Source organism: Caloenas nicobarica, chromosome 1 (assembly GCF_036013445.1).
Source record: "Caloenas nicobarica isolate bCalNic1 chromosome 1, bCalNic1.hap1, whole genome shotgun sequence".
NCBI lineage: Eukaryota > Metazoa > Chordata > Aves > Columbiformes > Columbidae > Caloenas > Caloenas nicobarica.
The window spans coordinates 75,657,262-75,672,938 of record NC_088245.1 but is presented as its reverse complement, the minus strand read 5'-3'; the positions used below and the strand labels follow the sequence as shown (position 1 = coordinate 75,672,938).

General features: G+C 43.2%; 1 protein-coding gene across 4 annotated transcripts in view; it reads left to right on the top strand.

Moving 5' to 3' along the window:
- PRR5 (proline rich 5) overlaps positions 1 to 15,677 on the top strand; it is a 71,524-nt gene that overhangs the window by 36,951 nt on the left and 18,896 nt on the right. For all 4 annotated transcript variants that reach the window (XM_065638207.1, XM_065638199.1, XM_065638212.1 and 1 more), the window contains 2 exons: positions 2,543 to 2,634; positions 4,768 to 4,908. In XM_065638207.1, the coding sequence (XP_065494279.1) occupies positions 2,543 to 2,634; positions 4,768 to 4,908 (233 nt within the window). The remainder of the gene's footprint in view (positions 1 to 2,542; positions 2,635 to 4,767; positions 4,909 to 15,677) is intronic.

The following is a 15,677-nucleotide window of genomic DNA, read 5'->3' as shown; positions in this document are numbered from 1 at the left end:
TTCCGACAGGCAGCTTTCTGGTAGCTTGCCTGGGGAGCTGCTGGTGGATATGAGTTTCCAAGGCTGGAGTTTGGGTCTCCTGGCAGCAGAAGCAGCAGCACCCCAGAGTCCATCCCATAGTCAGTGACCCCATGGCTCCCAAAACACCCGAGACAAAGTGGGGAGCATGGAAACCTTGGGAGCTCCCATTCTGAGCAGGGCTCCCTTCCTGGGCCTGCAGCAGCAGCTGTCCTGCCCTCAAATCTCAGGTTGTCCCGCATCCCGTAGTTTGAGTTTCCCCATCCAGTTGGTGTTGAAGTTTTCAAAAGAGGAAGAAGATCACTTCAGAGCACGCTTCAGAGTGTTTTTGTCCTGCAGGAGGTTTTGAAATGCTGATTTTTTAAAATTCTTATTTCAGGAGTTTCAATTAGCTTTTATAAGCACTATGAAAAGTACTGCGTGCGTTTTTATGTCATACAAAATTGACTATATTGTCCTTCAATAAAATGAGCATTTAGAGTAACCCCACTTCCTGGAATCCGGCAAATGCTTATGGTAAATGTAGGGAGCATTTCCTGCCAGTACAACAAACATATTCTTGAAAGGACACGGATGTCACGTTCTTCCGTGTGAAAGATGCTCATGATCAACAAATCATAGGAATTCTTTCACAGCTCTCAGTAAGAGGCATACCTGGCAGTTAACTCTGCAGCCTTTCTGAGCTGCTGTACAGAAATCCATCACTTCGCAAAACAAGCTGCCCACAAGATGAGTGTGTGACAGTAAAGTCACGTTTATCTCAACAGGGTAATTTGACTTCATGATATTCTAGCAGCAAGGTTTGAAAAGGTCCAGTGTTCAGCACCCACATCTGGAGCCAAATTTGTAAGGGCTTCGTTTCCACTTAACTTCAACTTGTAGGCAACTAACGTATTTAAGTCTTTTTAAAACTGTGCCCTCAAGGCATAGAGTGGTTGGGCTTCTCCTTCATGATCCGAGTTATATCTTTAAAACACTTTAGTGTTTTGGACACCAGTATATGGAGGTTATAATGCAACCTTATTTATCATTATTATTATTACTGGTATAGCTGCTAGGAAATTTTGGACCTGGCTCCCTGCTGTGTTTCACTAGAATTAATGCAAGACAAATTCTAGAACATTGAAACCAAGAACACCCTTTTCAGTCTTGGGCATGGGTATGTAGGACAAGGAGAGCTCCTGCCTGGTGGTGCAGAATTGAAGTCCTTGGTGTGGTTCACAAGCCAGCAGCTGCAGTGTAGCACAGTGGCCCACATTTGTCACTGAAAGCACTTAAAGTTGTCAGCCCAGGAAAAATGTGGGAGTCGCAGATGGGCCAGAGCTGGTGCTCTTCGTTATGTGCTTAAAAATGCAGGGAGATAAAGTATCCCATAATAAAGGTTGGCACTTGACTAGCTTGGAAGTGTAGATACTTCAATGCAGAGTTTCTTTGTGACGTGTGTGCAATTCTGAGCATAATGTTCCCTGGCTGAGGCCCTAAGTAATGCTGTAAAACCAAAATTAAGAGTAATATCTGATTCTGACACAAGTAGTAGTGTTGATTGATTGCTATTGAATTTCCTTCCTGATAGATGTATTTCATTGTCTGAACGCCTCATGATCATCAATGCATTTATCTCCATAATACTTGCTGGCGGAGGTGCAGTGGCATTTCACAGTTGGGTTTGGGGCACAGGGATGCTGAAGAGCTCACCCAAGGTCACACAGGCTGTTTTGGGGAACATGGGTTTGAAGCCAGCGTTCAGCTATTAAGCCAGGCTTCCTGTCCCGTAGATCTCAGCTCCTGCATTTGCCTCTGTGTTTTACAAAATGTTCAGTGAGAAACAATGTGTCCAGCTCGGTTGCAGGACCTGACCAGAGCTTCTCCAGTCTTCACTGGAAATAGAGAGGGAGGTAGCCTCACTGTGAGGTCCATGGGGGACTCACATCATAACAGGTTTTAACGGCATCCTTTGAAAGTTACGGTAAAAAGTAGAGCCACAACACCGTGCACTTTTTCCACAGATCTTGGGCGAGGTTTGCTGTGTAAGCAGAGGTACAGGGAAGCTGAGGGATCAATCTGATGGGATGGATCTCCACAGAACACAGCTGACTGTGTAGCCCTGTCGCTTGGAGGGGCAGAGGGGAGCGTGGTGAGGGAGATTTCTCTGCATGGATGTTTTCATGTTTATCCTGCTGTGTTCCTCTGCTGCTGCTTTCCTCTGAAGTCTTGTCCAGTAGATATTACTGTAAGAAGAGGAGGAGGTAGCCTGGGCCTTCTTCGTGGGGTTTTTCTGAGTAAGCTTTAACCTCAAGGTCTCTGAGTTTACTTAAGAACGTTAGATGTGTCATCTGAAAAGTCACAAATACTGAATGATCCCATACAGCGAAAAGAATACTAATTCCGTACTGCTAATAGTAGCTGTTACATGATTCATCTTTGTGTATAATAGCAGATCCACATTGTTTCCTGCCTGTTTTAGTCTTTGCACTTAGCCAATTACAACCTAAACAGTTCACTAGTTTGTTTTGTGGTTTTGCAGGGCAGAAACTACTGGATACCTTAGCTGAAACCTGGGATTTTTTCTTCAGTGATGTCCTGCCCATGCTTCAGGCTATTTTCTATCCTGTGCAGGTGAAAAATTACTCTGTTACTATAGAATCTTGAAAAACTGGAAAAAGCAACTTAACTGGTTCATCAACAGATTGATGCAATCTTTTAACTCTCTCTCCTTGGGACGGCCTCCCAGTGCAGCTGTTCTGTATAGTCATGTCACGCAAATAAGTTACTTATGCAAACGGATTTGAAGTGCTTGGGTGAAAAAGATGGAGGAGAACTTTGAAAACAGGAGTGGAGTGCAGGGAGGATGGGTAGTCCTTCTGTCAACTCACACTTAAAGTAAAAAAAATGTTACAAATGATAAACTGAAATATGCACACATTGCAATAAGTGGAGCTGTTTTGACTTAAATACATGCATTTCCTTCTCTGCCATCGTCTCTGAAGTATCTCCACTTTTGAAAAGTAATTGTATTTCCAAGGTCAAATTCTATGCTACTATAAATGAACAGCAGTAGTCAGTGGAGTTAGACCAGTTTACATGAGCACAGAAGTTGAGTCCAGTAATTTTAAATCCACAATAGGTACTTGATCTGATTTGGAAATCTGTACCAGAGAGATATAAGTGACTTTGGAGTTGCTTTTAGATGCCTACAGATTTTAGTGGGAGTTTGGTGCCTAAACATATTTGGAGACGCTTTCTCTCATTTTTCCAAGTGGACTTCATGCCTAAAATGATTATCCAAATGTTACTGATATTACCAGTTGCATCTGCAGCTAATTAAAGGCATGAAATCTGAATTCAGTGGAAAAACTGCAACTTTACCAGAATTTGGTTCTGAGAGAGAAGAGCTCTAAAATCATACAGCGCTACTTCACCTGTTGACTCATGTCTTACCATCTATAGACGTAATATGGCGTTAAAAAACCTTATTGGAACACAATAGGAGATTTTTCTAAGTGCCACATAATTTCAATCTAAGGCATTTGGGAACCTAAGGATATAGGTGGGCTCTCAACCTGGTTTTCCATACTGACTTGACTGAATTACAACTCACTCAAATGTTTTTGAAAATTGCACCAAGTACCCCTTTTCACTGTTGTGTTCCTTAAGCCTTTGAAAATAATTTAGCAACACAAGTCTCCTCACCTTTTAGATGAAAAATATTGCTTGAATTTTCAAAGGAACCGAGAGGAGCTAAGAGCCCTAAGTCCCATGTAATTCCCAATAGGTCTGAGTACCTGATGTTCTGAGGTTACTTCCAAAAGCCCAGCTGGTGCTTATGTGCTCTTGTAAATTGTATTCATTAGCAACTGAAAAAGATTTGGGGCCTTCTATACTTCAGTATAAATAATTAACAAAGTGAAAAGGAATGGGTGAGGTGGGGTTGGGTCAGGGTCCTTTATTCCAAACTAAGATAAGTCAATACCAGCTGAATACCAGACCTCCCTGAAGCATTAATATTTGGCTGGCAGCACTCATAACTACAGGCAAGAATATATATGTACAGCCATGAATATCCAAGGAAAAAACTTTGATGCCAGAAACAGCAACAGTTTTACAACTCCTCATAAGGCAAGTGGTGTTAATCTCTGCAGGCAGAGCTAGCATTGTATTCTTCAGATGAGATTTTCTTCAGTGAGAAGGTATTCTTGAACTACAATAAGATGTCTTTGAAAGTGCAATATGAAACTTGAGCTCTGCTCCTGCCTTATAGTGAAGTCTTCCAAACTGTAGAGAAAAGAAGGATCCACAGGTGGAGTGAGTCAGGATTCCCACCATAATTGGAAGATTGTACCCAGCCAGTACTCTAAATCTTGAGAAATAATGGAAATTCAAGCCTTTTTCAGCCCTGCTTTTTTTTAAAAAAAAAAAAAAAACCCACCAACCAACACATAATACATTTCATTACTGTTAAAGTATAAAATATTCATATATAACCTGTGCTCAGGTATGATCATGATCCCCCACACCCCACCCTAACCCTTCATCGTCTTCATACAGAGTCAGACTGTCATTGTGTACAGCATTCATTACTGCCGAATCAGATTCACTCTACAGACTTGTAGGCTGTTCTGTGTCCTTTGTTATGTTTCCTTTCCTTTTCATTTAGGTTTACCATTCTTGTAATCCCTTAGAAGTGGAGGAAGGAATTCTGACAGAGGCTTTTGAAACTAATTTTCACACTGCTTTGTTTCTGTTTCTAAGGGGAAGGAGCCCTCGGTTCGGCAGCTGGCGCTTCTGCACTTTAGGAATATAATTACCCTCAACATTAAATTGGAAGATGCATTATCACGTTCCAGAGCTAGAGTTCCACCTTCTATTATTCAGATGCTGTTAATACTCCAGGTAAATTGGTTACTTTCTCAGGCTGTTTTCTTTATCTGTCTTCCTGTACTGTATTGCCGAACTATTCTTATGCAGTCTCTGATTTTGCTTATTCATTAAGAACTTCTTACCCAGAATGTCAGAGCTTCTGTGCAATTAAATGTGTTTCTAATATGTAAAAGTAGAGACTGTAGAGGTTCAGATTGCATACCTTAGGATCCAGAGGGTCTGAGAGCAGAGACTCATTTTGAAACTGTGGGCCTTGAAATACGAAATGTTGAAAGCAGACCAGTGTATGTGGTAATAACATGACTTCCATTAAATACTACGTGTTTGTGCATGAGCAGTTCTGGATATGAAGCTTCACGTCTGGAGTTGGCAACAAAGTGAATTTATGGTTGAATCATGGTCATATTTGGTTGCTAGAACCAAGTACTATCAAAGTTGTTGATACAAAAACATTAAGACCAGATACTGGTATTTGCCTTAGGGTGTTTTTGTTGGTTTTTTTTTAGTGGTAGTGAGGAGAAACAAAAAGAGGAGTTCCAGGCAAAATGCAAGTTTAAGATTTTTTTTGCTTGATTGAAGAAAGACATGAGCTTGTGTTGAGGAGAAGAGGTATGAGGCAGAAGCGAGGGAGAGAGCCAGAAGTGGATTCTTAGGGAATGAAGAAGTTGAGATTTTCCTGGCTGATGATTTTTTTAATAAACAAATAGATTTACAGCAAATGAAAGGATATAATTTCTCCTACACTTAAAACATTTCTTTGCTCTTCATCACAGTATGAATTAGTTCTGTGTCTGCAATTGTTTTAAAGAGCAGGATAATCTAAAGGCCGGTGACGAAAATGGAGGAAAGGAGTAAGATTCTCTCTGCTGGGTCAAGAAGTAGTGTTCACCCCTGCTATCACAGTGTACATTTGTTGAAGCATGTAATATAATGGTGTATTTAACCTAGTTTTCTCAGAAAAAGACACTTATCCGATAGGACTGCTTGCTTGCCCCTTGTTTCCCTAGCCTCTATCTTGCCAAATGCTCCTTGAAACTGCTGGCTGATTGTGGCACAATGACAGCAGTATCTGAGACATTAAGATTTCGTAGGAGTTTCATGGAAATTAGTGTCTGGAGAGAGGAGAGAGAGGAGCCTCAGGGAAAAACTGGAGCATGGGCTTAACTGCATAATGAGACATCAAAGAATTCACGTAATTGATCTGTGAAGCCAAGCTGCGTTAAGAGACACCAGAGACTCCACATGAGAGAGTACCATTGCGAAAACTTTAATCACGCAAGGTTGTCTATCAGGCCTCATCCCTTCTTAGACACAAGGTAAACTGCCCATTGTAAACCAGGCTTCAGAAGTGTTGTTACTAACAGACCTGCTAGCTTTTTTGTGGTTTCTTCTTTACAGAATCTGTGTTGGCTCTAGGCAGGATCCGGCTTTAGGATGAATTCAGTGGTGAGCTGGGAACTGAGTAACATCCCGATTTAGGAAGTTCATAGGAGGTCATGTGGAGATATTTGCCAGGATCAGTGCTACAAGAAACAGTTTCTTTGCAAATCTGCTTTATTCAACAGCTAGAGGTCTTAACAAAGTGGATGCCTATTTAGGGTAAAAGGCCAAATCCATTCTCATTGCAAAGCTGTTGGTGGAAATCAATAAAGAACTGAGAGGCAGTTTGCCCCTGGGCATTTATTTCTGCATATGTTACCTACGGTTGTGTGGTGGGGATGGTGAAAATCCTTTCTTGGCAATAGCTCTGCCAAACTTATCATTTAAAATCTAATGGAAATTATAGGAAAAGGTCAGAAGAGGATCTCAGAACGAGCTATTTACATACTTAGCAGTGTTAGTCAATAATTGGATTTCAGACCAAATGCTTTTTCCCGAACTCAAATGTCACGTCAAACAAAAGCAAATTTTATGCATTCACGGCATGATAATGGAATTTCATTGACTTAGATTAACTCAACATGTGAATAGTGCTGAAAGAGAGATAATAATTCAGCTGTCCAAAGAGCACATGGTGGTCTTGTGTGCATGGATTAACCCAGGCTGAGAGATGATGTCTTGGTGTGGACATGGTGTAATCCCTATTGCTGTCCACGTTGGATGTCTCCTCCATAACAAAAGTGACACTGCAGCAGGTTCCCACTGCTAGAAGATGAGTCTGGTGATGTGGACCCTGGACTAAGTGTTGAACTTGGTGCTAAATTTCCCCATTTCTGTCCTAGGCAGCCTTGTGCAGCTGTGTTACAGGATTAAGGAGTGGGTCATGTTCTTCAAGACAGCAGCTGTAATGTCAGCTGAAGGTCACAGGTTGACAAAGGCCCATGCTGACACACAGCAGTCTGTCCTGTTAGACTGGATTAAAGCGGCGGAGATATGGTAACTAATGCAGGGTGTATCTGGTATTGCTCATGTAGTAGCTTGTTATGGTGGAGGGGAAGAACTCTGACAATTTGTAGGAGAAGAAACTTTCTTTATGGAGGGGAAAGGAAGGGAAGCTGTTTGAAGAGGAAATGTAAGCTACAGCAATCCTTGGACCTTATTCAGGAGGTAGATGCTGATTCAGTAAAGCTCAGTAAGCACACGTTTTACGTGAGCGTGGGTTGGCTTCAGCATGTGAGCAATTTCATTGACCTCTGGGAAGTTACTGGCCTATTGCAAGTTGCATGCGTTCCTTGCTTGCTCAGCTAGCTGCACGCTGGCGTGGAGAATAAAATAGTCCCTACCAAAGACCTCCTGAATAAATGGGCCTGAAATGAAGTTGAGCCCCTTGCTTCATTGTTCGGGTGATTGATTTTCCTTCTTTGCATCAAATCTTTCATCCTGTCCACAGCAAACTATTGGCTGTAGTATGCCTACCAGCCATGCATTTAATATTCTAGCATGGGATACAGGACCCACCCCAGTCCTCTGGCATACAGTGACATGACAGAGGGCATGGATAGGGACAGAAGGGATCACCAACCTGACACATACCTCACAATTTACCGAGAGAGATAACTCCCTTTCTTTGCATCTAAGACATTTAAGATTTTTTTTTAAAAAAGGGGGTGAGGGCGCTGGAAAATCTCACAACTTCTCTATGCAGTCTGTCTTTGAAGGAAAGAAGAACCTCAATTTCTGGGATAAAGCTGTTACAAGTATCTTAATAGCAGATTGTACATCTGAAGCTTTATTGTAAGATGCTCCCCATTTAAAGGACCAGAAGCTATTCCTCAGGTTAATTATTAGGCTTGGGTGCTCCAATCCAGTAGAGCCATTACTGCATCTCACTCGTGCTGTAACCTGGACTGATTACAAGCCAGTTAATCTATTGGGGAAGAAGGATTCCCCCAGAACATGTGGAAGGAGTGATGTTCTCATGTTGTTGAAGTCAGTGGGAGTTTTACCACAGCATGGAAGAAGCGCCTTATACCACTCTAACTTTCTGTTGCCAGCATAGCCTGACCTGGTTACAAAGCACAAACAGGAATGTTAATCCTTTGTGGTTCCTTATAGGCAACATGACTTGAAGTGCCTCCAGGCTGCTCCTGTTTAACTTTTAGGTCCTTCAAGAGCGGGGTCAAGATCGAGGGAAGTAAAAGAACTAAAACTGCTTTTCAGCACAGAGAGGTGCACAGGAGCTCACATAACTACACTGAGTTGTCAGTCTCGCCTCAATGACCTTTCTCTTTGCGTGGAATTAGGAAGCTGGAGGGAGAGGGATAAAGAGAAGGAGACATTAGAAAATAATTTTCTCCGTTATGCTCTGTGGACCAAAGAAAGTAAAGATACCACCAGAGAATAAACAATCGGACTTATTTGCCAAAACGTGTTGTCAAAGACTTAAGCTGGAACATCACATCTCCAGGTATCTCTACTAAAGTCTGAGAAAGTCAGAAAATGAGGAATTAAAGAGTGCTTATCTGCATCTTTTGGATAACATCATGATTCAGTGCGCAGACTCTCCAGGTGACCCAAGGTATTTAAAAACTCTAGAACAGCACGACACAATATCTCTCATGCTGAGGGTTGAGGCCTCACATGTTTAGTGAAGCTCTGAAGAGAAAAATAAAACCTGTGGTTTCCTTTTTGGCTTATCTGAGCTTTATTTGAACTACCTTGCCTGTTGTCTTTCTCTGTAAAGGAAGACAAATACATAAAAGTGCCTGGTGGGACCTATTTGTTATCTCTGGAAGGTTCCTAAACATAGATTCAGCTCCTTGCATTTTAACAGGGTGGAAAAGCACCTTGCAGGAGCTGAAAGCAAGTGCAAAAAGTGTTGGTTTTCCATCTCAGCAGCCACACAGCAAACCAAAGACAGTGCCGTGGTTAAAAACAAGATACCCTTTGCTATCTGAAAACCCATGAATAAATGTATAGCAGACCTTATTTAAATATAAATCACCATGTCAAAAACCTATGCTTCCCATGTGTTGTGCATAAATGTGTTCTTCCTTCCTGGTGAAAGAGTGGCTTGTCTGTATCTGCCCCATAGGCATGTAAGGAGTCAGGTAAGAAATCTTAGAGCTGGGACATTGCCTGACACAAAGGGAAGAGTTCTCTACTGCTTTGTATTGACATAGGGAAACTGATAATCTGGCCCTCCAGATTTACACCTCTGAGTATTCTGTAGAAGCAATGCTTCATTTCTAAGCAATATCTTATCTTATTCTGTCTTATTTATTGTCTCTATCAGCAAGTGCAGTTTGCAGTAATTAAATTGACACAGGTTGGTTATCCTGGAATGAATTTGTATTCCCATGATTTTTAACAAGGCATAGCATTCATTTGCTGTAGGAAAAAGATCCTGTGGAAAGAAAATCTTGACCTTTTTGCTAGTGAGGAGTACTTGGCATATTTGATTTTGAATTTCTTTATATAGTTTTAATTGTTGTTCTAGTATTCTGGTGCTGGGAATCAATTCTTCATGGAAGCACCAAAACTGCTATAATTATTTCATCTACATCTTGGAATATTGCCTCAAGCAGGTTGGCATGTGCTGTCTTAATGAGACAAGAAGCTGGGAACTGTCCGGAGAGTTCAAAAAAAATGGCAGCAGCAGTAGCCCGAGTGCAACACAGGGGAACCAGAAAGATCTAAATGTACTTTACAGCTATGCCGACACTTTGGTCAGCCCGATGGTAGCAGGTGGGAGTGCTAAATACACTATTTCTGCTAGCTGAAGTACCGCCTTCGCTTGCTTGCATGTCAGGCAAGAGCAATTGCCCTGCCATTGCTGGGGACCTTGGTGTAAGCGGTAAGGACATCAGTCAGTGGCAATCGGTAGCTATACATTTTCCATTTACAAGCTGTAGACTTGAAGAGGGAAACCACATCAGAGGTGTTTTCCCTCTATAATGTTTTTAGCTCTATTTCTACCTGGCACTTATTTTACAGCTCACCACAAGTATGTTTTCTCTAGGCGCAGAGATAAGGGGAGTGAGCATGGTTGCTGTTACCCCTTCCAAAAGCCTGACTGACAGGGGGCTTTTTCAATGGTAACTCCAAGGCAGCCAGTGTTTCTGCACCATGGACCTTGTGAGATCTGCGCTCATGTGAACCCTCTTTGTAACTAAGGCCAATGGAAATCCATTGCCATATAAAAAGAACAGATTTCGGTTTGATATTGAGAACTCTCCAAAACTAGTTCTCAGCATACTTGACAACACTAAGTGTTGCCACTTCTGTAACCTTAAGCAGTTGAAAAACAGGAAAGCGACGTAAAATGATGTAGTTGTTTTGCTTTGTTACATATGAACCTCTCTCATGAACATCTTGGCTTAGTAATTCAAATGTGCATCTTGTCCATCCTGTTAACAGAAAGACTGTGTTCAAGGGAACGTGACTACAACCTTGTCCATACCAATTAAACACAATTGTTTTAGAAGGCAGTTTGCATTGTGCAAACTCCCTGCGTATGCTCATAGTGTGTTTTAAGAGTACCTTGCATTAAGGAAAATGCTGCTTCTGTGAAAGATGCCAGTTAGTTAACCAAAGGTGTGGCTTTGGATGGAGTTGGTCAAACACCGCAGCAGTATTCTGGGCTGCCCTGAGTTATGCTGTTACCGTCCGTCAGCTCCTCTGCAGGTACTGCCCTTTTGCTGTCTTGTGCTGTGGTAGGTGAGAGGTGCTGACTTGTCCTCCTTCGAATTACCCAACACTTGCCTTGGGGCTGGAGTGGACGTGCACGGAGCTACGGTGCAGCTGCTGCCTACGGCACCTGAGGCTGCCTTAGCCCACAATAATTTACTTGTGCAACCTAAGAGTGAGTTGTTTCTGCTCAAGTCAGTTAGGTACATGTTTAACCTTGACTAAACCAGGTTGACCTTACTAGAATATATGTCTTTCTCCTCGAGGTGGCCTCCATTAATGAAACTGGCCTGTTAAAACCAGTACAAGTTCATTGGCAGGCAAATCCTTAATCCTTAACAAAATAGAGTTAGATCACTAAATTCATTCTTAACTTAAATTAGAATGTCCCTGCAGACCCTACAATTTTATCGAGTAAGAGGGAAAAAGTTTTAACTAATTGCATTAGTTAGTACAAATATCTTTCGTGGACCTATTTGGGCCAGTAGACTAAAACTAGCATAAAAGATACCATAGAAATTTTGACTATTGAAAAACTCTGAGCAGGAAACGTTCCCATGGTGCAAGAATCCTTTGAGGCAGGGTGCTTTAATACTGTAATTCATGGGTTGTCTACAGGGGGAACATAAGAAAGTTAATCTAAGCTATCTTTTAAAGAAGATTAATTAAACCTCATTAAAACTCTGTATGGATGCTCACTCTGAGAATTAAAGGGCTAGGAAGGGAGGCGAGTTAAATTAATGACACTTCAATTCTACATCAGAGGCCTAAGAAAAATTTATGTGAACAGCTTTCTGTTATTAATTTAGTGAATATTATTTAATTTTCCTGAGTGTCCTCAGGTAGACAAAGCCACCAGGGAGTTGCGGCTGTTGAATTGCCCAGGGCTCTACAGGGGATTTCCCAAGAGGTGGCAGTCACTTCTCAGCTGCTATGGCTGACCACAGATGTGGGAACTGTCCCCAGTGCCACCAGCACCATCAGTGGTATCTGTCAGTTTTCGCACAAAAGGCGAGGAACATTTGTTCTCTGGGGCTGGATTGTGTCCACGCAGGTAGCAAGGTCAGCTGATGCTGTGGTTGGGGTCGCTGGTGCAGCACCTCCTGTTCTGTCCTGCTGGGATCCACCGGACCCTGCCCATGGGAAGAAGGGCAGAAGTGATTTCCAACAGAAAGACTGTGCAGGGTTGTTTCATAGTGTTGCATATATGGGCTTCCTCCTGTTTTTTGTAGACAAGTAAATAGTGGCTTCCATTCAGTTCTGATTATGAGGAGAAACTTCTTTACTCTGAGGGCACCAGAGCACTGGAACAGGCTGCCCAGAGGGGCTGTGGAGTCTCCTTCTCTGGAGACATTCAAAACCCGCCTGGACACATTCCTGTGCCATCTGCTCTGGGTGAACCTGCTTTAGCAGGTGGGTTGGACTAGATGATCTGCAGAGGTCCCTTCCAACCCCAGCCATTCTGTGATTCTGTGAGGTCTGTCCAGAGCTGCAGCTGGGTGCGGAGCAGGTTGGGTAGTTCTGTGTGCAGGTACTGTGGTGCTCCTGCTTTCGCACTGCTTGAAGCTCTCCAGCTGAGCACAGGGCTGGCAGGCTAAGCTTCCCACTAGGAGGTTTCAGAGGCAGCCCATGTGCCCCTTCTCCTCCTGCTCCTTGAGACGTTCCTGCTTGCTGGTAGCACAGGTTCCTTTCCCATCATCTTGCTGGCTGCTTCATCACCTTTTACCTTTCCTTATGTGATGTCCAAACTGCTAAGTCCTCCTGGAGGCAACAGTGACCTGAGCGAGTTACAGGGACCAGGGCGGCAGCTGGTGGAAATGCAGATGCTGTGAAGCTCCGTTTGCCCGGGAGGCGGTGGAAGCTGGAGCTGGTTGTGGTCCCTGGCAGGCAGACTGCTGCGCTTTTGTTCTGGGGACAGATGGGGACACGGCCAGTGCTCCTCGCCCTGGAAAGGAGGTGCCACTCAGCAGCGGGCATGGAGTGGTTTGCCCACACCAGTGCGAATGGCAACTTTGTGGAAGAGTCCCTTATAATTAGAGATGACCAAAAAGAATTGTTTCCTGTATTAATTGTTTGGAAGCAACTCTGGCAGCCGTTTGCTTTCCAACAGGAGTGATTTCTCCTGGGGTTTTTTTTGGTGTTTGCCTGTGTTGTTGTCTATGCTATAGAATTTTATTATTATGGGAAGAGGTGTTTCTCTTTAATCCGACAGGCTGGTTGAAACAGATTATATAAAATGTCCTAGCCTCTGCCTTCTCCCCAGAAGGTGCACTGAGAAGGGAACAAATTGTGGAACGTATGGATGCTCCTGCTCTGCGATAGCACCCAAGTCCCATGCCCAAGCCTTTCTTCTCCTGGTCTGTGGTTGCTGCTGGCAGAACCACTAGCCCACAGGGACAGCGTGTGCCGGGCTAGTGGCAGAGACTTGTGCAGATGGTAACTGCTTTGTGGTGTATTTTCTCCAAAAATAAAAAGGCTGTGCATTGCAATCCGCAAAAGACAGAGGAGTGACTAAAAGAGTCTCTCAGAGGCACCCTTTCTCCTGTGGTGAGTGGACAGGGTTAATTGTCTTCTATCAGTAATTTCACAGTCTTACCCTTAGCTCTGCTGCAGCTGCAGAAGGAACAACTATGTGGCACAGCAATATGCAACACGTACTGTGAAATTCATTAACTTGCCACTAGCCGATTATTACAAGCAATTAAAAGCTAAACAGTTAATCATGCGACAGAGCAGGATTCAGGTTATGTTTTTTTGATTTAAACCATTATCTGTTGAGAGCCATGTCCTCTTTCCAGTGAGCTATTGGGTGGTTGCAGTAAAGCTTCTGCAGTGTAAGGTGACAACGATGTGACAGGTCATGCCTGCGAGTCAGGTGTGTGGGCAGGTGCGCCGAGCATCCCCGGTACATTATGGCTCTGCTACAAGCAAACCGGCTGGCCGTGGCCGTGAGGTTTTGCTGAGAAGCGACCACCCATCAGAGAGAGGGTGGGAGCTGTGGTGGGGCAAGCCCGGGGTGCAAGGAGGGGAAGGGACTGCTCCTGACTCATGTGCTCTTCAAAACAGATCCAGAGGCCTCTGGTTTGAAGTTATTAGGCAGGCTTTCGTGCTCTCTGATCCAAATGCAAAGCAAAAAGCAAGCATGCTGCAATCAAGCAGATGCTGACAAGAGGAAAAGCCATCGTTTAGCCTGGCTGAAATCTGTCAGAAAGGTATTTTGCAAAATACAGCTGTTGTACTCAGAGTGGCTCTTGCATAAAACCAATTAAATTTCCTCTCCTTGAGCAGCTAAGAACTGTCAGCTGCTTCTATTACCTGGCCACCATGTATCTGCAAGCCTCCTTTCTTGCCACCCTGTTTCCCCGAAAATAAGGGTCTTATATTAATTTTTGCTCCAAAAGATGCTTATTTTTTTACATGTATAGCCGCCTGGGCACTATTTAAATTGAGGTTTTTTATGAAGTGTAACTAGGGCTTAATTTTGGAGTAGGCCTTAAATTTCGAGCATCCTCAAAAATCCTGAAAAATCATGCCAGGGCTTATCTTTGTGGTAGGGCTGATTTTCAGGGAAACAGAGTTGTATGGGTAGAGCCTTCATGCACTGAGCACTGTATAAACACAATGAAAATATCGTCTCTGTATTAAAGATTGTGTAGCCTGATGCAAAAGATGGAGGATGTATCTGGACAGACACGTGGGGGGCAGAAGGAAACAAGGTGACAAACATACTAGAAGTAACTTTATGGCAAATAATACTTCCATTTGCCTCACTGGTCTAGATGTCCTCTAGAGACTAAAGGCAATGTGGTCCTTCTTGTCCTCTTGTTGTAGGTTGCCTGTTGGCCTCCAAGAAAGAAAACATGTATACCTCGTTTGTCTTGTATCACTCATGAGCTGTTCTTGTGGTTTCCTTGTTCAGTTGAAGAGAACAAAACCTTGGAAGCAGCAGTGGGGTATTTCTGTTGTTTCTCAAAATGTCTGAATCACACAGGGCAGATGTTTGGGCAGTATGAAGCTGATGCAGCTCTGCTGAAGTCCATGTATAGTAGGGAAGGAATTGGGCAGCAGTTTTGCCTGAAAAGCTCTAGAATATGGTTTGATATGCAGCTGTGTTGTTAACATTTAAAACTGAACCAAGGAGAAGGCTCACTCTATGGAGGTGGCTGTGTGATATTATGCGAATTAAATTAAAGCACCAGCCAGCCTTGAGGCGGGGATTGGGGAGGGGAAAGGGATTGTTTCAGTAGTAGAGTCATATCGACAATAGGTAGGTCACGGTGTCTGTTGGTTTCAACCACACAGGTTTCCATTACATGTAGATCTACCATGGCTGTTGCAAGAATTGCTGAATGCTGCTGAATTTTGCAAGGGCGTGGAGTTGCCAGTGTGCATGTCCCTGACAGGTGATGGGGACGAAGGAGGGAAGGTCAGCCCTTTAGCGCCACTCCTGCAATCACATACCTAATCCCTATGCTGTTTGCATTTGGGGAGTACGCTGCTCGGTGCTATCCGGCTGCAAAATCAGATTTTGTTTGCTCATATTTCCTTGTATCCTCTACACATTGGGTTGCTGAGAGAAGATTTCTGTTCTAAGTCCAGTCAGTTACTTCTGAAGCATTTTGAATTGGCGAAGACTTTTTAATTGAAATTAAATTGTTCTGTAGAAATGTGTTACTTTCAGCAAAGCTTTCACTGCAAGCCAGGAGGGCTCC